Here is a 22,850-nt window from a genome sequence, read left to right as displayed (position 1 = left end):
ATTCTATTCTATTCTATTCTATTCTATTCTATTCTATTCTATTCCTTTTGATTCTACTTCTCTCATTCTTCTCCTACCTCTTCTTTCCCTCCTCCTTCTCCTTCTCCTTCTCCTTCTCCTTCTATTCTATTCTATTCTATTCTATTCTATTCTATTCTATTCTATTCTACTCTACTCTACTCTACTCTGTTCTGTTCTGTTCTGTTCTGTTCTGTTCTATTCTATTCTATTCTATTCTATTCTATTCTATTCTATTCTATTCTATTCTATTCTATTCTATTCTATTCTATTCCTTTTGATTCTACTTCTCTCATTCTTCTCCTACCTCTTCTTTCCCTCCTCCTTCTCCTTCTTGTCCTTGTCCTTGTCCTTGTCATTCTCTTCTCTTCTCTTCTCTTCTCTTCTCTTCTCTTCTCTTCTCTTCTCTTCTCTTCTCTTCTCTTCTATTCTATTCTATTCTATTCTATTCCCATTCCATTCTATTCCTCTCTACTCTACTCTACTTTACTCCACTCCACTCCACTCAACTCCATTCCCCTGATTGCTCAATGGTTAGAATGCAGCATTGCAGGCAATCTGCCCGCTGCCAGGAGTTCGATTCTCACTAGGCTCAAGGTTGACTCAGCCTTCCATCCTTCCAAGGTGGGTAAAATGACAACCCAGATTGTTGGGGGCGATAGGCTGACTCTGTAAACCACTTAGAGAGGGCCGGAAAGCTCTATGAAGCGGTATATAAGTCTAAGGGCTATTGCTGTTTGTTTCCTTTCCCTGTCCGATCTGGCCCCCAAGGTCCCCTCTTCTCTTCCCTCCTTCCACCAAACAACCCTCCCTCAAAATGCAAAACCTAGCTGGGCTTCATGGCCTTTTCTTTCTTTTTTCTTTTTTGTCTTTTGCATAAAATTGTAGGTTGCCTAGTAACCTGGGGTGAGTTGTGGAGGAGGAATGCTCACGGAAAGCTTTTTTTTTTTTAAATTTTATTTTATTTTAAATCAGCCGTGGATTATTTTCCAACCTGTAAGACCTGGGCAGCCTTGCCCCGAGCTAATGCTCTCAGTAGGGATGCGTGCGTGCGTGCGTGCGTGTGTGCATGTGTGTAATACAGGTGATCCTCGACTTATGACCACAGTTGAGTCCAAATATTTCTTGTGGCTAAGTGAGACAGTTGTGAGGTTTACCCCAGTGGTGGGTTGCTCCCGGTTCGCACCAGTTCGCAAGAACCGGTAGTAAAAATTTGTAGTAGTTCCGAGAACTGGTAATAACATTCGCTGGCCACGCCCCTGACCCGGTTGCCGCTCGCTTACCCCGCCCACCTCATCAGAGGCTTTTTTTTTTTTTTACTGTTAAAAGCATTTTTTCTACAACCTCTTCAGCCGAAAAAATGTTTTTAAAAGTAAAACAACAACAACCTCTGATGATCCCGTGGCTCAGCTGGGATCGTCAGAGGCTTTTAAAAGCATTTTTTTCTACAGGTTGTAGAAAACCTTTCTTAAGGTTGTAGAAAAAATGCTTTTAAAAGTAAAAAAAAAAAAAGCCTCTGATGATCGTGCGGCTCAGCTGGGCATGGTGGACGGGGGGGGGGGGGGCCCGCAGGGATTTTTGCTACCGGTTCTCCGAACCATCCGCCGCCATCGCTACCAGATCAGGCGATCCGGTCCGAACCCGGAGCATTTCACTCCTGGGACACCCCTATTTTTACATCACCAATCAAGCTGCGACCCAGGCATCAGGAATAAATAGGAAGGAAACGTACATTGATAATGGCAAGAACATGCCTTAAGTCTGGGTGTAAGAGGAGCTGAACGGGGGTTCTCCTTGTGCGATGTCCTTTAGGCTATCTCTCTCTCTCTCTCTCTCTCTCTCTCTCTCTCTCTCTCTCTCTCTCTCTCTCTCTCTCTCTCCTTCCAGCCATTCCACTCCTATCTTTAGTATCCATCAATCATCATTAATTAGCAACAGTAATTACTCTCTCCTCTCCCCCTCCCCTGATGGCATTTTCCCTGGATAATTGTAAGTGGCTGACCCATAAATGCACTTTTTTTCCTCCTTGTAAGGATTGACCAGAAGTTAGTGCAGTGCAGTTATCTCATTTTTGCAAGGTGGGGTGGGGTGGAGTGGGGGAGATGCTGTGATTGGTTGGGTTCCTTGGGTGTTTGCAGATGGGGCACGCACAACCTCTTATTCCACAAGCTGTTAACCATCAACTTTTACAAGGATACCAATCTGGATGGGCTCTCTAGGTTTGCAAGATACATCCATCTCTCTCTCTCTCTCTCTCTCTCTTCATCCCTTTCTGTAGCTTTGTGTTGTGCTTCTACGATGTACAACGTCTACACAGTGTACAGCTTCGACAATCATCCATTTCTTCCTTCCCTGAAGAAAATCCTCTAAAGAGTTGTAACCGTGTGTTAAATATCCAGTAGCTTAACACAGAGAGGGAGGGAGGGAGTGGGACAGAGAGAGGGAGGGAAAGGGAGGGAGGGAAGGAGGAAGAGGGACAGAGAGAGGGAGAGAGGGAGGGACAGGGAGAGAGGGAGGGAGGGAGAGGGAGAGAGAGGGAGAGAGGGAGGGACAGGGAGGGAGGGAAGGAAGGAGAGGGAGAAGGACAGAGGGGGACAGAGGGAGAAAGAGGGAGGGACAGAGAGGGAGAGAGTGAGGGACAGGGAGGGATGGAGGGAAAGGGAGGGAGGGAGGGACAGGGACAGGGAGAGGAACAGGGACAGGGAGGGACTGTCTGACTGAACTGAGTTAACAGCATAACAGAGTTGGAAGAGACCTTGGAGGTCTTCTAGTCCAACCCCCTGCTCAGGCAGGAAACCCTACACCACTTCAGACAAATGTTTATCCAACATCTTCTTAAAAACAGGAAACCCAATAACTGTGATGGTGAACTTATGGCACGTGTGCCACAGGTGGCACGCGGAGCCATATTGGTGGACACGTGAGCTGAGCTCCAGCGCACATGCGTGCTCCGGCCAGCTGATTTTTGGGCTTTCTGGGTCTACCGGAAGTTAGGAAACACACTGTTTCTGGCGTCCGGATGGCTTCCGGGGTGGTGGTGGGGAAGACCCATTTTTTGCTCTCCCCAGGCTCCAGAGCCTTTCTAGGAGCCTGGGGAGGGCAAAAACAGCCTTCCCCACCCCCCTGGAGGCCCTCGCCTTCTCCTCGTTGTTTTGATCCAGCCCTAAAGTCCTGCCGTCGTGGCACGGCTGTTTATTTTATTTTATTTTTATTCACAGACCTGGTTTTTTTTTATATCAGCAGTTTTATTACCACCAAAGACACTTTCTTCCACTTCACGTGTCCCCACCTTTTTTTTTTTTTAAAAAAACCCCTCTTTTAATCAACTCCTTCCTACTCTGTCTTGCAGCCTCTGTGTTTTTTTTCCTCTCCCTTCTTCTTCCTGACAGACAGAAATAAATGGATTCCCTTGAAAAGGAAGCCTTGATAACAGGGCTATCAATTAATAGGCCCCTGTGAAATAAAAAAAAAAAAAGGAGGAGCTGGAAGATTTTCCCTTTTAGAATGCAAATGCGCTACCTTTTTAAGACACGCTTGGGTCGTTAGAGAAAACCAGATCAAACGTGTCAAGAGGGAAAAGTTTCCCCTTGCAAGAATTAAAATTGGGTGAGATCCGTACAGGTTGAGGTACTTAGTGCTTCTACTGGCCTTAGTAATGAGGCGATCAAGGCATCTGTGTGAAGATGCTCTGCCTTCCGTTGTACAATTCCCCACTTCATCCATCTCCCTAGCTCCGTGATGGCGAACCTATGGCACACGTGCCACAGGTGGCACATGGAACCATATCGATGGGCACGCAAGCTCAGCTCCGGCGTGCATGTGCACACTGGCCAGCTGATTTTCGGGCCTTTTGGGCCCACTGGAAGTCAGGAAAAAGGCTGTTTCCAGCCTCTGGAGGGCCACCGGGGAGGGTGGGGAAGGCTATTTTTGCCCTCCCCAGCCTCCTAGAAAGGCTCTGGAGCCTGGGGAGAGCGAAAAACAGGCCTACCTTGCCATCGCATGCCAAAAGTGGGGGGGAGTGCGGGGGGTCGTACACGCATGCATGGGGGCGGGGCGCATAGAATTATAGGTGTGGGCACGCATGCGAGCGACCCACCGCACTCCCCCCACTTTCGGCACACGATGGCAAAAAGGTTAGCCATCACTGCCCTAGCTGTTGTGACCTAGGCTCACTTAGTCATTACAGGACACAATTAGTCTCAAACAAAAACTATTTTATTATAACAGCGGAGAATTACTTCATTCCCAGCTTAGTCCAAATTAATTCCAAAACAAGTCCTTCAGAAAAAGTCCCTCGGGCTTATCACAAACTTTTATCTTCTTTGGCACCCTGCCAAAGACCTTTCTTGGCAAAGCCCCATGAAGTTCAGAAACAAGAGACGCCGACTGGAAAACAGAGTTAGCAACGGCTCCTCCTGTTCCTCTGCCTCTCTGCTGTCCGACTCTGGAGGCTCCGGAGTCCACGCATCACTCTCAGATGGCCCCGGTCCCATCTCTGCCTCTGACGCAGAGCCCTCATCCGGGCCTTCCCCAGATTCCAGGACTGGCCCCTGTTCTTCCTCAGCCTCATCGCTGTCCGACTCCGCTGCCAGCTCCGCGCATCCCATTGGACTTGCAAGGCAATAGGATGTCCATGTGCAAAGAACATGGCGGCGATGAACATGGCGGGCGGGGCGAATGAGTGGCCACCGGGGGCGTTGGCAGCCGGCCATCGCTACCGGTTTGGTGACCTTGCCCAAATTTCCGCGAACGGTACGCGCGAACCGGTGTGAACCAGCTGAATACCAACTCTGGTGTCAAGCTCAATTTCACTGAGGGCCGCATCAGGGCTGTGGTTGACCTCGGGGGGAGGGGGGAGACCGTGTGGGCATGGCCAGCTTGACGCCACTCCCCAAACTGCTGGCATGTTTCCTCTTTGCATTGGGTAGACCGGGCTGAAGTGGCGCAGGTAGACCGGGTTGAAGCGATGCAGGGCCGACCCCTTACATTTTCCACGACAGCCCTACGGGCCAGATCTGACCACATCATAGGACAGATTCGGCCTTTGGGCCTTGAGTTTGACACCCCTGGCCTAGGAAGTCTGTTTAAAGCGGACTGAAATTGTAACGTGCACCCCGTCCTGACAGAGCGTGTGGGAACATGCTTCAAACTGTAAGCACAATTGCTATTTCTCCTTCCATCTTTTTGTCTCTCCCTCCCCACCACAGGAGGTAGTCTTTCCAAACAAGATTGGACCATCCAGTGGCCGCCAACGACCGAGACCAGCAAAGAAAACAACTCCATGTGCCAATCCGAATCCATGCAGTGGATCCGAACTCACCTCTCTCTGAGCCCCAAGCCTAAATCCAAGTGCATCCCACACTTCTGCCACCCAACGCTGTCCCATGAGCTTGTCTACACGCACACGGACAGGCTAACCGTGGAAGGTTTTCCGGGACTCTTCCCTCCGCTGGAATCCGGCCACCGCTCCTTGCCCCCTTCCCCACGCCAGCGGCATGCAGCCCACACCCCGCCCTGCACCCCAAATATCATCACCACCATGACAGCTCCAGGGACACCGCCGGTCAGGAGGAGGAACAAAGGGAAACCCCCGGGGACGCCGCCCCCTTCGTCTCGGAAGCTGATCCACCTTTTCCCGGGCTTCACCGTCTTGCATCGGAGCAAATCGCACGAGTTCCAGCTGGGCAATCGGGTGGACGAGTCTCACACCCCCAAGTAAGTGGACAGAAAACAAATCGGTTGGCAAACAGGGAGGTTTTTTGGGGGGGGGGCTTTGACCAGGCGGTACCCAGCTAGTTTTCAAGATTTCAGGCACCTTACCTGAAGGCCCAGAGGTTGGATTTTAAGGTTTACTGCTCACAGAGATGGTCTTGAGATACAGGAAGTCTTGAGCTACAAAAGGATGTTACCTAGTTGGGTAATGAAACATTTGCAAGAAAACCACGAAGCTCAGAGAGCTCCAAAACCCCACAGTCATCGTTCTCCACCTCCTCCTCCTCTCCCCCCATCCCACTCCCTTCTAGCACTGTGGCTCCTTCCTCCTCCTCCTCCTCCTCTACATAACCCCCACTTCCTTCTAGCACTGATGATGTTACCTAATTGGGCAATAAAATGTCTACAAGAAAACCACCAAGCTCAGAGACCATCAAGGACCCCTCACTTTTCCTCCTCCTCCTCCTCCTCCTCCTCCTCCTCCTCCTCCTCCTCCTCCTTCTCTCCACAAACCTAGTGGTGGGTTGCTCCAAGTTCTGTCCGGTTCTTGCGAACCGGTAGTAAAAGTGTCGGGAGGCTCCGCCCACCCACCCGGACATCATAATGGACAATCTGTACATGCGCAGAAGCTTCTGTGCATGCGCAGAAGTGCGTGTGCGTGCGAGAGCAAAACAAGCGCGTGTGCGCGCGCCCTTTGCGAACCGGTAGTAAAGTTAAGTAGAACCCACTCCTGCACAAACCTCACTCCCTTCTAGCCCTGATGATGTTACCTATATGGGGTCCTTGGTGCTCTCTGAGCTTTCCTGCAGACTTTCATAACCCAAACTAAATAACATTGTCAGTGCTATTAAGGAGTGGGATTTGCAGAGAGGAGGAGGAGAAGGACTGTGGGGTCCTCGGTGCTCTCTGTGGGGAATCACGTGACCTCAGGATCAGTGGTGGGATTCAAATAATTCAACAAACGGTTCTCTGCCCTAATGATTTCTTCCAACAACCAGTTCGCCAAACTGTTCAGAAAGTTAACAACCGGTTCTCCCGAAGTGGTGCGAACCGGCTGAATCCCACCACTGCTCAGGATACTGCAACCGTCATAAATGTGAGTCAGTTGCCAAGCATCCCAGTTTTGATCACGTGACCATGCGGATGCTCCAACGGTCATAAATGTGGAAACAGTCCTAAGTCACTTTTTTCAGCGCCAGTTTAACTTCGAACGGTCACTAAACAACGCTGTTGGAACTTGAGGACTACCTGTATGCTGTTGATCTGTCCCCGTCCACACACACACACAAACACAGCCAGCCGAGAGTTAAGAAAGTACTTGGCACGCACAGAGGTTGTTATCTCAAACTTGGCAGCAATATAATCACCATCTGCCAAGAGCTTTTACTGCAACAGATAACACAAAATTACATACGCATTGCAAATAGTCCAGCAAAACAATATTCCTTTCGGCAGCTTCAGACGTTGTTCAAGTGACTAGCCAAAGTTCGTTTTTGTTCGTCACGGAGTTTTACCAGCCACCACCCTCTCTTATATAGTCTCTGGGGTGTGGTCCAGTGACTCAGTTCTAATCCCTAGCACGCCTCCTTAACTGCTGCAACCGTTTATCACGCCTTCGTTGGCGTGCATCCAGGAATGACGGCTCTCCTTCTTCGCTCTCATCCGAGACACCTGGCTCCTGGCTAATCTCCTCTCCCTCGGCCGGCACCTGAGACAGTGCCAGAGGGGAGGGGCCTGGAGAGGGAGGCCTGGCTGACTCCTCTTCCTCATGTTCGGAGCTTTCTTCCTCTGATGAGATAGGCTCAGAGGGCGGGGCCACAACAGCTGTTTACCCTGACTATTTAAGAACCGTTTCGGGATGGTCCTATTCGTCTTGTTGTGAGGAGACTCAAATCTTTATCTCAGAAGCCGTAGAAGAACAGAGTCAATTGCATTGAAGTTCAGCTGTTCCATGTTGGGAATTTCTGTTCAAGAAAAACCGTGGGGAGTTTTCAGAGTCGGTTTAATGTCAGGGTTCAATGGTGAAATCCAAATTTTTTTTACTACCGGTTCTGTAAGTGTGGCTTGGTGGGCGTGGCATGGCATGGCTTGGTGGGCATGGCATAGTGGCCGTGGCAGGGGAAGGATACTGCAAAATCTCCACTCCCACCCCACTCTGGGGCCAGCCAGAGGTGGTATTTGCCGGTTCTCCGAACTACTTAAAATTTCCACTACCGGTTCTCCGAACTGTTCAAAAGTTCCACTACCGGTTCTCCAGAACCTGTCAGAACCTGCTGGGTTTCACCCCTGGTTCTAACTCATAAATTCATTTCAAGCAAGACTCCGAGGCAATTGAATTCCCCAAAGAATTCTTTTATTGGAAATATCATATTAGCACATACCTGGTGAAAACCGACTCTGAAAAACTCCCGCGGTTTTTACCTTCTTAAAAGCAAAAGGTTTTCTACTTCCTCAAAACAATCAGTCACATCAGTGGTGGGTTCCTCCTGGTTCGACCCGGTTCGGCCGAGCTGGTAGCGGTGACGATATGACATCACCGAACCGGTTCTCTTCGTTCAGGAGCTGGGCCCTCCTGCCCCCCCCACGTTATTCTTACCTTTTATTTGGCCCCGCCCCCAATCTATTCGCTGCCTCCCGAGTCCCAGCTGATCGACTAGAAGGAAAAAAAAACTGTTTAAACTCTTGCTGTGGGGCTTCAAAGGGCCGCCCTACAGCTGATCAGTGTTAAAAGGCATTGTGGTGGTAGACCGGTGCCTCCAAAAACAAATGAGTAGACCGGTGCCTCAAAAAACAAATGAGTAGACCGGTGCCTCCAAAAACAAATGAGTAGACCGGTATAGCTCTGCAAGCAGTTAGAAGCCTGGTAGACCAGTACCTCTGCTAAATCCTAAAGAATTGTCACATGACCATCAAGCCACACCCACAAAATAAGCCACACCCACAGAACCGGTAGTAAAAAAATTTAGAACCCACCCCTGGCCCAATCACCGTCCAGTCCGACAACCGGGTGGCATCACTCCATCTTCTTCCGAGCAAGTGTGAGAATGTCCTTGGTTCCCAAGAGAAAGTATTTTGTTTTGGCTACAAAAATCCCCTCTATCTCAAATCCCCTCTGTCTGTCCCTCAGCTCCAGTGTGGCAACACTGAAGTGGTCAAAAAATGGTTAATTTGTGCCAACACCCTGTATGCTTGTCACGTCCCTTTGTAGGTTTTCAAATACCGACATCCCTGTCTTCCAATATATGTTCTTTTATTGTTATTATTATGACTATTATTATTTTGCTGTTTTGCCTGTTTTGAAAGGGAAGGTTGGCCGACGGCAAGCGTGCGTTGTGTTTGAAAACTTGGCAGATGACACCATGAGGTCCTGATGAGCTTGTCCCATCCCTGCTGTTTTTAGGATGTTTGTTGTTTTAAAATGATTGGTTTGGGTGTTGTTTTTAATGAGATTTGTGGATGTTTTTTTTTTTTTAATGTCGCCACCCAGACTGGGTGCGATATAAAGTTGTGTAAGTGAATAAATAGCTTTGTCAGAGTAGAGATGAGAACAGAATTGACATCTCATCCGCTACAGGATGCTGTTGTTGTGTAACCATTCCTTGTGGACGTGTGTCTTCTAGTTTTCCCTGCTTCTTGTCTGCCACAGTCTTAACGCTTCCTATTTAGGAAACCTATTTGTCTTACAATTGTATGCAGTCTTTTTGTTAGATTTATTCCCTTCCTTTCTTCCGGCAGCCTACAGCAATCTCCATCTTTTCCTTCATTATTCTGTTCTTTTCACTACCAGTTTTTTTCTAATGTACCTTCCTGTTGCAGTTATCCCTAAAGTATACAATACAGAATACCATATTTCCCCCAAAATAAGACCCTGTCTTATATTTTTTTGAACCCCGAAATAAGCGTTTGGTCTTATTTTCGGGAAGGTCTTAATATTTTGGGGCGCGTGGAGCAAGAGGGGACTCCTCTTGCCGTGTTACCTGATTTTCAGCTCTGCGTTTAAATATTTTTGGGGCGGGCTTATTTTCGGGGGAAGGCTTATTTTAGCATGCACTCAAAAGCCCGATTGGGCTTATTATCAGGGGATGTCTTATTTTCGGGGAAACAGGGTAACAGAGTTAGAAGGGGCCTCAGAGGGCTTCTAGTCCAACCCCTTGCTCGAGCAGGAGCATCTTTTTCACCATTTCATAGCTGAGCAGTCTCTTTTTAAAACTCCTCAGTCAGGGGTGAAATCCAGCAGGTTCTGACAGGTTCTGGAGAACAGGTAGCGGAAATTTTGAGCAGTTTGGAGAACCGGCAAATACCACCTCTGGCTGGTCCCAGAGTGGGGAGGGAATGGAGATTTTGCAATATTCTTTCCCCAGGAGTGAGGAGGGAATGGGAATTTTGCAGTATCCTTCCCCTGCCACGCCCACCAAGCCACACCACTCCCACCAAGCCATGCCCACAGAACCGGTAGTAAAAAAATTTGGATTTTCCCACTGTCCTCAGCGATGGAGCATCTGCAACTTCCAAAGTTTGATTGACTGATTGTCTTCACTGTTAGGAAATTATTCGTTGGTTCTAGGTTGCTTCTCTCCTTCATTGGTTTCCATCCATTGCTTCTTCTCCTGCCTTCTGGTGCTTTTTGGAGAATAAGTTGACTCCCTCTTCACGTGAAATGTTAATACCACTTTATAATGTAAGGCCACGCTTGGAATACTGCATTCAGTTTTGGTCGCCACGATGTGAAAAAAGATGTGGAGACTCTAGAAAGAGTGCAGAGAAGAGCAAGGAAGATGATGAGGGGACTGAAGGCTAAAATGCCAACACAATTCAAAAGATTCACAATAAGATTAAAACATATGAGGGAACATATGAAACATATGGAGGCTAAAACATATGAAGAACGGTTGCAGGAACTGGGTATGTCTAGTTTAATGAAAAGAAGGACTGGGGGAGACATGAGAGCAGCCTTCCAATATCTCAGGGGCTGCCCCAAAGAAGAGGAAGTCAAGCTATTCTCCAAAGCACCTGAGGGCAGGACAAGAAGCAACGGGTGGAAACTAATCAAGGAGAGAAGCAACTTAGAACTATGGAGAAATTTCCCGAGAGTTAGAACAATTAATCAGTGGAACAATTTGCCTCCAGAAGTTGGACAAGCATTTGTCTGAAGCGGTGTAGGGTTTCCTGCCTAAGCAAGGGGTTGGACTAGAAGACCTCCAAGGTCCCTTCCAATTGTGTTATTCTATTCTGTTCTATTCTTCTTTGTGGCATCCCCTCAGATATTGGAAGACCGCTATCATGTCACCCCTAGTTCTTTTTTTTCATCAAACTAGACATACCCAGTTCCTGCAACCGTTCTTCATGTATTTTAGCCTCCAGTCCCCTAATCTTCTTTGTTGCTCTTCTCTGCACTCTTTCCGGAGTCTCTCAACCTCTTTTTTCTTTTTTTTTGTATTATGGGGATAACAAAACCAAAAGTGTTTTATTGCATGCTTGGATTCTTCTTTCCTCTGTTTCCCAGTCAACTGTTTTTACTGAACGGCATTTTCCAATTTTATAAAGCTGTCTTGAGTCATATGAGGAAAGGCGTCATAAATACAAGCACGGCAGAAATTATATTTCAGTGGCTTTTTTTCCCCCAGTCGGTGGCTGCATTTCCTTGAGCGATGGATGAGGATGAATCAAGGAGTGGGTGCGGGCAAGGTCACAGTTTTTGTTTTCTTTTTCATTCTTTTTCTCTTTTTGGAGTGATGCCGTGGACTAGAGGTGGAGCTCTCGCCTCACAATCAGGATCCTAGGTAGAGGCAGATCTTTCTCTCCCTGGGCACACTGAGAATATATCTGCTGAAAAAAACTCCGCATTGGTGACAGGAAGGGCATCCAGCCAGTAAACACTCTGTTAGCTCCATTCAGTTGCCAAGACTCCATCCCCTCAAGGGATTATGGAGTCGTTAAAAGAAGATGATGATTCTTTTTCTCTTTTTGACCCCTTTCTTTCGCACTCAACGGCAGAATGCAAGGAAGTGTTGTGGCCCGCCAGCAGCCAGTAGAGCTGGCAGCAGAATCGGACAGTGAGGAGGTTGGGGAGGAACAATGGGATAGTCCTGAGGGCTGGGGAAAGCTCGGATGAGGGCTCTGCATCGGAGGCAGAGAGGGAGCTAGTCAGCAGTGAGGCAGAGGAACAGCTGGAGCCTGTTCCCAGTGTGTGCATGCGCAGTTACCAGAAGACAAGAACAACTCAGAAAGCAGGGTCGACTTGAGAGTAAAGCCACACCTTGGAGATGATTGGCCCCTCCCATAGAAAACAAAAGGGGAGCGAACGGGGAGGGGGCTTTTGCAGGAAACTATTTGTTCAGTCGGTCATTTCAAGAGTGGAAAGTTCTGTTCGTGACTCTACAAGACTCTGTGCCGGGGTGAAATCCAGCAGATTCTAACAGGTTCTGGAGAACCGGTAATGGAAATTTTGAGTAGTTCGGAGAACCGGCAAATACCAGCTCTGGCTGGCCTCAGAGTGGGGTGGGAATGGAGATTTTGCAATAGCCTTCTCCTGGAGTGGGGTGGGAATGGAGATTTTGCAGTATCCTTCCCCTGCCACGCCCACCAAGCCACACCCACAGAACCGGTAGAGAAAATTTTGGGAGTTTTCACCCCTGCTCTGTGCCAAGTTTTGCCTTGTACTACGGTTGGAAACAAGTTACGTGGCAGCCTGCCAAGCGAGATAAGGTTTGTGTTGATAAATACTCCTTTGAAAAACTGCTTGGACAGGCCGTGCTGACTGTGAATGAAAGGGATTCACAGTCCTGTAAAGAAAAGAGGTTTTGCCGGAACCAAGACTCTGCTTCCTGCTTTTTAAGGGAGCCTAGGCCAGAACAGGAAGCAAGGCACCCCTCTTTTTATAACTGATCTCCTTTAATAATTGAGTTTCAGAATTTGATTTTTGTTTTAAATTAGGCTGATGTAATTACCACCGCAGGTTGCCTGCTCTCGTTACAGACCAGGCTAGCATAGGTTGCCCTGCCTAGGAGATACACTTTTGCCTTAATTAATGGAATTGAGCCTCTATCTGACATGGTGTGTTAAACTATACCATTAGACTTGCGATGATTACTTTGAACTGTTTTTAATGACCTCTGACTAGAGCAATAAAAGCGTGAAAAGGAGAGAACTGCTTAATTTGTATTCCTCAACTCAAGGGTCTTATGAGGTGGAAAGCAAAGTGAATTAGCAATATATATTAGCCTTGTTTCAATAAAAGACGGCAGGTTGTTATTTTAAGTCTCTTATCTGCCTATAAGGTGATCTGAGCTGGTCCTAATTTTCTTCCTTATATTTTTTCTTTTCTCTTCCCCAGCCCATTTTTACATTTCTATTTTCTAAGGCCTCAGTACTACTTTGGGAATTGGTGGTGGTGGTGGTGGGAGGAAATCAATTATTAGGGAGACCTACTTTTCTCTCTGATTTTTAGATAAATAGATAGATAGATAGATGATAGATAGATGGATAGATAGATAGATAGATAGATAGATGATAGATAGATAGAGAAATAGAGAAATAGATAGATAGACAGACAGACAGACAGACAGACAGACAGAATTCTTTATTGGCCAAGTGTGATTGGACACACAAGGAATTTGTCTTTGGTGCATATGCTCTCAGTATACATAAAAAAACAAGATACATTTGTCAAGAATCATAAGGTACAACACTTAATGATAGTCATAGGGTACAAATAAGCAATCAAAGCATACTAGGAAACAATCAATATAAATTGTTAAGGATACAAGCAACAAAGTTACAGTCATACAGACATAAGTGGGAGGAGATGGGTGATGGGAACAATGAGAAGATTAATAGTAATAGTAATGCAGACTTAGTGAATAGTTTGACAGTGTTGAGGGAATTAGTTGTTTAGCAGAGTGATGGCGTTCGGGGGAAAAAACTGTCCTTGTGTCTAGTTGTTCTGGTGTGCAGTGCTCTATAGCGTCGTTTTGAGGGTAGGAGTTGAAACAATTTATGTCCAGGGTGTGAGGGGTCTGTAGATATTTTCACAGCCCTCTTTTTGACTCGTGCAGTATACAGGTCCTCCATGGAAGGCAGGTTGGTAGCCATTGTTTTTTCTGCAGTTCTAATTCTCCTCCGAAGGCTGTGTCTGTCTTGTTGGGTTGCAGAACCAAACCAGGCCATGTCATAGAGAAGAATGGGTCAAGCTCTTCTCCAAAGCATCCGAGGGCAGGATAAGAAGTAAAGGATGGAAGCTAATCAAGAAGAAAACCAACCTAGATCTAAGGAGGAATTTCCTGATACTAAAAACAATTAATCAGTAGAATGACTTAGCTCCAGAAGTTATGGGTCCTCCATCACTGGAGGTTTCTAAGAAGATATTGAGCATTCATTTGCCTGGAACGGTATAGGGTCTCCTGCTTGAGCAGAGGGTTGGACTAGAAGACCTTCAAAGACCCTTCCAACATGGAGGATCTCTTGTATAGTGTACATTCTCCTCAGCGGGACCCTAGGTTTCTGTCCCAAATGGCTTTTTGTTGCTAAAATCTCTGCTAAGTCTGCAACAGATTGCATTTACACATTACGCTAAACCATGGTTTGCTTAGTACTTGAGGGACTGTCACAAAAAAGAGGGGATTGACTTATTCTCTAGGGCAGGGCTGTCAAACATAGGTTGTGTATGTCACACGCTGGCCATGCCCACACCCGGTTTAGAGAAGGGTGGAAAAGCCCCGTGATGTTACCGTGATGACGTGAGTTTGACACCTCTGCTCTAGGGCATCAAAGGGCAGACGAGAAGTAATGGGTGGAAGCTTGTCAAAGAGAGATACAACCTCTAGAAATAAGGAGAGATTTTCTGGCAGCGAGAGCAATTAATCCATGGAACAGCTTGCCTTCAGAAGTTCTGGGTGCGCCATCACTGGAGATGTTTAAAAAAATAGACCAGACAACCATTTGACTGGGATAGTTTAGGGTCTCCTGCCTTAAGCAGGGGGTTGGACTAGAAGACCGCCAAGGTCCCCGCCCAAATCTGTGATTCTATGTTCTCTTTTGAGTTGGGGGAAATGAAATATCACCGCAAAGGAAACTTGCTTTTCTCGGAAAGAACCACCCAAGATAATCCTTCTCCCACGTGTTGAGATCAACTTATTTCTCCGTCTCTGTTTTAAATCTGAGAAGGTCAGAACTGGGGACCTCTGGGATCTCCCCAGGGAGCAAATCCTCCAGCTGCCTTGCTCGGCTGTCCTTTTTTTCCCTTTCCCATTGTCTCCGCGCTGCCATCTAAATATGAGATGCTGGGCAATGAAGCTTTTTGCCTTCAATTTCATGAATCAGTTTATCTCTAATGAGTAGAAAACAGCACATTAGCCATTTGTGCCTGCCCGGCACACACACACACACACACTCCGATACATTGATAGGGTTGCCAGCTCATTAAGTCAAAATATGGCACCTTCCAAAGAACAGGGATCCATTCTTCCTTAACGAACTGTTCCACGCCAGCAGGATTTCGGAGGACCGGGAGAATTGTCATCTTTCTACCTCGAGCCATTATTTTCCTTCTGACTGTCCTTTCAGAAAGATTCTCAGCCGTCTCTCTCTCTCTCTCTTCTTATATATTTCCCTTCTTGGCAAAGGGGGGAAGAAAAAAAAGAAGGAAAACTGGCTGGAGAGAAGAACTACCCGTAAAGACTATTCAATGGCAGTTCTGCCACGGGGCAAATAGCAGGATTATTAGCTGGTCCATGGTGCTAAATCACATCCTTTTTTTTTTTTTTGACCTGGTATGTAAAACCAGTAATTGGGATTTATAAATTGGATTTACCGCTTAGCACCATGATGGCGAACCCATGGCACAGATGCCCAAAGTGGCACGCGAAGTCATGTCGCCCGGCATACACAGCCTTGCCTGTTTGTCTTCCGGGTTTCTGGTGTGCATGTACATGTGACAATTAGCTGTCCTTCGTGTGTGCGGCAATGCCGAAAACCTGTGCGCACATGTCCACCGGCCAGCTGATTGTCGGGTGTGTATATGTGTCAGAACTCAGAAGTTCGCCTTTTCCGGAGCGTGATCCCTTAGCTTGTGTGGCAGTGCCGAAAACTGGCCTGCGCATATGCGCCATCTAGCTCGGGCACTCATGTGTGCTAGAAAACCCAGCAGTTCAGCTTTTCCAGAGTGCAGCCCTGACAAGGCCGCGCACGCACGATGTTTTCGTGTGACCTTTTCAGCACTCGGTGCCGAAAAGTTTCACCATCACTGGCTTAACATGTTGACCATAGGCAGGCAACGGTGGCTTAGCCCGGGTGTCAGCAACCTGCAGCTCCGGAGCCACATGTGGCTCTTGGGTCCTCTGCTGTGGCTCCCTGTTGGGTGATCCCACCACTGGCTGGGCCCACCCCTCACCTTCCCCCCCCCAGTCACTCTTCACCTGGCCTGAGAAGGTAAGGGTGATGGCGGGAGATGGAGAAGCAGCCAGGGCACAGACAGAGAGATACAGAGAGAGGGGGAGACAGAGAGAGATGTCAAAAGGGTTTTGTGGTCTCCAATGTTTTTTAACAACCGGTTCTCTGCCCTAATGACCAGCTGGGTAGGCGTGGCTAGGGGTGTGTGTCATGTGACTGGTGGAAGTGAGTGACATCGAGTTGGCCACGCCCACCCAGGTTTTGTGGCTCCCGCTGTTTTCTTTTCTGTGGGAAATGGGTCCCAATGGCTCTTTGAGTGGTTTTTTTATTTATTTATTTAAAAACAAACTTTATTGAATTTAAAAATATTAACAAACAAAAACGAAAAGAGAGAATATACAGATTTTCTCTCTCTTAAAATTTACATTTTTCAATCCATAATTACACTAACAAACTAAGTACATATGATTATATAAACGCATATATACAAATCTACAAACAGGGACTTATTTACCTTTTCTATCTATCTGACGATGCTCTTTGAACGTTGAAGGATGCAGGCTCCTGACTTAGCCAATCTTACTTAATGAAAGAACCCAGTTGTTGCTTTCATGGGCTGTGAAACCCACCAAATGTTTTTTTTCTTATCTTCTTATGCTATCAAACTTGGGTTTTTGTTTAGTTATTTATTCAATTTAACATGCTGCTCAACTAGTTGGCGGCTCTAGGCAGGTTATAAGCATTAGGGGGAAAAAATACCCCCATAAAAACCTAAAACATCAAAGCAATCATTAGTAACATTAAATTAGCTTAAAATTAACAAAGATGGAGGGAGGAAAGAGATTCTGCAAGGCACACACCAGAGGTGGGAGAGGTGGGGTGTCGAGTCCTACCGGAGCTCGCCAATGATGGTGGGTGGGTGGGGGTCTGGGAAGCCAAGACGCGGAGACAGACAGCGGCACACAAGCCCACGCGGTTCCTGGCCGGCAGCATTTGATGCTGGTGAAGGTTGATGACGTCAGGATTGCCGGACTCGCTGTCACCAAACTGCCGCTCACAGCTGATTGGACTGGGGGGGGGGGGTCTATTGATTGTTATGAAGTGCCGGATGCTTGTTTAAGGGCTGATTTTGTGTTAAATAGCGCTGTGCTGCAGTTGCGCACAGCGCTGACTTTGAACCAAACAACCGACTTGTACTTTGCTTTTGACCGCGAACCTGCAAAACACCCGAAGTAAACTTTGAATCTCTGTTCTGTTTATGGTGATTTAGTACGGTCGCGGTTCAGGACGAACGACAAGCCGAGATGGGGTCTTACATTAATCCAGTATCCACCTCTTAGATTCAGGGGTGTCAAATTCAATTTCATTGAGGGCCACTTCAGGGGGGTGTTTAACCTCTGGGGGCCCGAGGGGGCATGGCCAGGGGGTGTGGCCAGCTCAGTGTCACTCATGTCGGGGGAGCCTGTGACGGTCCAAGCGCCCTGCCAGCAAAAACAGACTCCCGAAATCTTGGGCCTTGAGTTTGACACCACCATCTTAGATAATTTACTAAATGAATAAACTTCGTCTTGTTACCTCCATCAGCTCTCCGGAATTTAAATTTCAGATTTCCTCCCTTTAAAAAAACCCAGCGTAGCCAAGCCTGCGAGTTTAATCCCCGGGTCCACATCTGCTACAACATCTGGCTAGTTATCACCACCGTGTAGAAGGGAACAACAGGCGGGCATCCATGCACTCCCATTTCTCTTAGACGAGAGACAATGCCCAGGAGGACATATTGCCATTAAATCTGCATATTGCCTTTTCCCTGTGCAACTAATAAATACCGAGGCCTTGTTCGCCGTGAGCATAAAGAACGATTTGTCTTTTTCTTTTTTTGATGTTAAAAGAATAATTTGTAGCATGGTTCGGTGGACATCATTGGATTGCGGTCCTTCACTTCTAGAGATCGCAGAGAGAAAATAAATATTTCAATGTGTAGAGCATAGGAAGGGAGATGGGGAACAAAAGCAGACAACCCATCTGTACAAACTCATAAAAAAGGAATGCAGAATGCAGAATAACAAGAGTGGGAAGGGAGCTTGGAGGTCTTGTAGTCCACTTCGGACAAATGGTTGGAGCATTCACAACTTCTGGAGGCAAGTTGTTCCACTGATTAATTGTTCTCGCTGTCAGGAAATTCCTCCTTAGTTCTAGGTTGCTTCTCTCCTTGATGAGTTTCCACCCATCGCTTCTTGTCCTGCCCTCAGGTGCTTTGGAGAATAGCTTGACTCCCTCTTCTTTGGGGCAGCCCCTGAGATATTGGAAGATGCTATCATGTCTCCCCTAGTCCTTCTTTTCATTAAACTAGACAATCCCAGTTCCTGCAACCATTCTTCATATGTTTTAGCCTCCAGTCCCTCCAGTCCCTTCATCCTCTTTGTTGCTCTTTTCTACACACTTTCTAGGGTCCCAATATCTTTTTTTACATCGTGGCAACCAAAACTGAATGCATATTCCAAGTGGGGCTTTACCAAGGCACTCTTTGATAAGCTTCTATCCATTACGTCTTGTCCTGCCTTCAGGTGCTTTGTAGAATAGATCCATCCCCTCTTCTCTGTGGCAATCTCTCAAATATTGGAAGGCGGCTGTCATTTCACCCCTAATCTTTCTCTTTGTTGGACTAGACCAGGGGGGGTCTGCAACCTTAAACACTCAAAGAGCCATTTGGACCCATTTCCCACAGAAAAGAAAACACCGGGAGCCACAAAATCTGGGTGGGTGTGGCCAACTCGAGGTCACTCACTTACACCAGTCACATGATCCCCCTAGCCAAGCCTACCCAGCTAGTCATTAGGACAGAGAATCAGTTTTTAAAAAACACAGGGAATCACAAAACCCTTTTGATCTCTCTCTCTCTCCCTCCCTCCCTCCCTCCCCCCCACTCTCCCCTCCCTCTCTATATCTCTTTATGTCTGTCTCTCTCCCACTCTCTCTGTATCTCTCTGTCTCTGCCCTGGCCGCTTCTCCATCTACCGCCGTTGCCCTTACCTTCTCAGACCAGGCAAGAAGTGACTGGGAGGGGAGGGAGAGGGGCAGGACCAGCCAATGAGGGATCACTTGACATGGAGCCACAGCAGAGGGCTCAAAGAGCCACATGTGGCTCCAGAGCCGCAGGTTGCTGACACTTGGACTAGACATACCCACTCCTGCAACTGTTCATTGTATGGTTTAACCTCCAGCCTCCTAATCAACTTCGTTGCTCTTCTCTGCACTCTTTCTAGAGTCTTTACATCTTTTTTTTTTTTTTTTTGTATCATAGGGACCAAAACTGGATGCAGAATAATATTCAAAATAATAGCCAAGCTAGTTTCTGAGAAGAACTGAATTTTAACCAAAATTTCTTGTCAAAGAATACTTTAATTGGGACCAGGTCAAATGTCTCAAAGGGAATTAAAAGAATTTGGGGTCTTTCCTGCTCTTCATCAGATGAGATATTAGTCTGCTGCGCCTGGTGGCGCAGCAGACTAATAGCCTGTTATTAACATTCAGCTGCCTGCAATTACTGCAAGTTCGAATCTCTCCAAGGCTCAAAGTTGACTCAGCCTTCCATCCTTTCTAAGGTAGGTAAATTGAGGACCCAGTTTGTGGGGGCAATAAGCTGACTTTGTATAAATATACAAAAGGATGAAGGCTATTGCTTAATGCATTGTAAGCCGCCCTGAGTCTCCGGAGAAGAGCGGCATATAAATCAAATTTAAAAAAAAAAAAGTATCAGAGATTATGAAGGGAGGGGAGATTGGATAGGAAGCAAAACTATTTCAAAATTAAGCCAAGTGCTGTGTCACTTCAAAGACACCGATTTAAGCCCGGAGGCATTTGTTAGTGGCATCATTGGACTCCAATTATTGTTAATATTCACAGTCAAAGAATGATGACACACACAGAGACACAAACACACACCCACTTCTGAAAACACAAAAGTTGCCATTTCCTGGTCTTTCTTCCATCACAATGCAGCTAATTTATTTATTTATTAGTCCAATTTATATGCCGCCCTTCTCCGTAGACTCAGGGCGACTTACAATGCATTATAGCAATAGCCTGCATACTTTTTATGTATATACCTGCTTATTAGGGCTTTCGGCCCCCGCCCAAGCGGTGTTGTTCTATACAAAGTTGGCTTATTTGCCCCCACAATCCGGGTCCTCAATTTACCTACCTCGAAAGGATGGAAGGCTGAGTCAACCTTGAGCCTGGTGAGATTCGAACTTGCACTAATTGCAGCAGCTGGCAGCTAAGTGCTAGCACTTAACAGCACTTTAGTCTGCTGCACCACCGAGGCTCTTATCCGGATTAGATCAAGGGTCTAATCCGTTAAGACCACCAATGCTGGTTTGTTCCTAATTTCGTGAAATTTCCTAAAGTTCCTAATGTCCTCATTACAATCATGGTTTCCATCCCTTGTCATTTTCTCCAGTGTCAGGTTTTGCTTTCCAAGTCACCCCGGCAAGATTTGAGGAGAGCCTTCGTCAACTTTTCCCCCCCTTCTCTCTATAGTGGCATGCAGACGTAGGTAATTTCACCGCGTGCCAGAGACAAGGAACCAGTAATGGGGGGCGGGAGAGGGGGGATGAATTGGTGAGGAGATCTGTAGACGGAGCCCGCTGAGATGAAAATGATTGAAACTTTGAAATACGAAGCTCTATGGAAACGGAGCAGAGGAATATTCGTTTCCAGTATAGAACACACCTATTCACCGCCCTGCACAAATATAAAAATATCAGAATCCTCATAAAGATTGGCTTGATTTTTCATATGACTAACTCACCCTGTTTTCAAGGGTTAACACAGCTGTAAGCACACCTCTCTGCATTTCTGGTAACTAGGATATTAATTCCCACTTTTAAAAAAATGGAAATTCTGGGTTGCTACATGCAGAAAAGGGGACACGGTGGCTCAGCGGCTAAGACGCTGAGCTTATCGATCGAAAGGTTGGCAGTTCAGCGGTTCAAATCCCTAGTGCCGCGTCACGGGGTCAGCTCCCGTGACTTGTCCCAGCTTCTGCCAACCTAGCAATTCGAAAGCAGGTAAAAAATGCAAGTAGAAAAACAGGGACCACCTTTGGTGGGAAGGTAACAGCGTTCCGTGCACCTTTGGCGTTGAGTCATGCCGGCCACAGGACCACGGAGACGTCTTCGGATAGCGCTGGCTCTTCGGCTTTGAAACGGAGATGAGCACCGCCCCCTAGAGTCAGGAACGACTAGCACATAGGTGCGAGGGGAACCTTTACCTTTACCTTTACAAGTTCTCTCTAGTGCTGGAAGTGCTGTTGCAATTCATCTGAGATGACTGTGTATGTGTGGAAAACTTATTAGATCCCCTCTGTCGGTCACTGTCTTCTCCTCTGTAATTAAACATTTCAGGTGAGCTGAAGTGCGGCTCTGGGAGAACAAACTAGGATAGAAGTTAATCAAGCATGTCCAGCTGCTAATTGCAGAAGGGGTGGGTGGGCTTAGAAGCCTATTCTTTCGGTTCTGTAGACCTAGGTGGTCTTGTTGGATTACCACCACTTCTGGTTGGACTATCGTGATTTATAATTAAAGTGACTCGAGCTTGCAGAAACACAAGGGGAGAATTCCCCAGAGACTGTGCAGTTTATTAACTTGAATTAATCAAGGGAAGAGAGAACAAATGCTAAAGAATTTCTCCACTCTTCAGTGCTCAAGTAAGGGCTCCTTTCCCAGCGTACTGAGAGGAGAGGGAGCTTGGAAGGGACTCAGAAGTTGCTCAGTGGAAGGATGAAGGTTAATTTATTCTAATAGGTCTTAATGATTTTCAGGAGGCAGCCACTGAATCCCGCCTTCTAATCCCATTAGTGTTTCAGGATAATGATTAGCACATTAAAAAGGAAAAGGTTTTTTTCCCTCTCTCTCTCTCTCCAGTGGAATTAGATGCAGGTGCTGACATTTAACCTGCTTGGAGGTGGTTCGCCCTATTCTTAAGCGCGGAGAACAATGGCAAGTTTAGCCTTTAAGCCCAACTTACAAGTCTGCGTTGCATGCTTCTATGGGAAATGCTAAATGAAGGATAACGGTCGGAAGGAACCTGTTGGGAAACGGTCAGCTCGGCTGGAAGGAGGGGTCAAGCAGGAAAGTAGCTTGGAATCCTTATGCAGCTGCAAGCAGCATAAGTGTTAAGGTGTTGAGATGGTATTTAAGGTAAACGTGTAGACATTAAATACTGTAATCAGTGGTGGGTTTCAAATTTTTTTTTCTACCGGTTCTGTGGGTGTGGCATGGCTTGGTGGGCGTGGCTTGGTGGGCATGGCAGGGGAAGGATACTGTAAAATCTCCATTCCCTCCCCACTCCAGGGGAAGGTTACTGCAAAATCCCCATTTCCTCCCGATCAGCTGGGACTTGGGAGGCAGAGAATAGATGGGGGCAGGGCCAGTCAGAATTTTTACTACCGGTTCTCTGAACTATTCAAAATTTCCGCTACCGGTTCACTAGAACTGGTCAGAACCTGCTGAAACCCACCTCTAGCTGTAATGTTAAAGAAGCTGTAAAGGAAAAGCTGGTCAGATTACAACGTTTTTCTAGCAATTGTAATAAAGCCGATATGTTAAGAAAGCCTATATCTGTGGAAAAGTATAAGGACTATGTTAAAGCATTCGGATTATCAGCTGTTCAGCTTTAAATGGGAGGAGTGTTAAGGTATTGAGATTTAAGAGCTGACCAGCTGTAAAGAGGTT

At 46.8% G+C, this 22,850-nt stretch overlaps 1 protein-coding gene across 2 annotated transcripts in view; it reads left to right on the top strand.

Annotated features, from left to right (window-relative positions):
- KSR2 (kinase suppressor of ras 2) overlaps window positions 1-22,850 on the top strand; it is a 187,356-nt gene that overhangs the window by 47,375 nt on the left and 117,131 nt on the right. For both annotated transcript variants that reach the window (XM_087880196.1, XM_087880197.1), the window contains exon 4: window positions 5,226-5,733. In XM_087880196.1, coding sequence (XP_087736322.1) covers window positions 5,226-5,733 — 508 coding nt within the window. The remainder of the gene's footprint in view (window positions 1-5,225; window positions 5,734-22,850) is intronic.

The sequence above is a fragment of the Pantherophis guttatus genome, chromosome 17, assembly GCF_059756535.1.
Source record: "Pantherophis guttatus breed Tessera chromosome 17, ASM5975653v1, whole genome shotgun sequence".
NCBI lineage: Eukaryota > Metazoa > Chordata > Lepidosauria > Squamata > Colubridae > Pantherophis > Pantherophis guttatus.
Note: the sequence above shows the minus strand (reverse complement) of the source record. Positions and strands in the feature narration are given on the sequence as shown.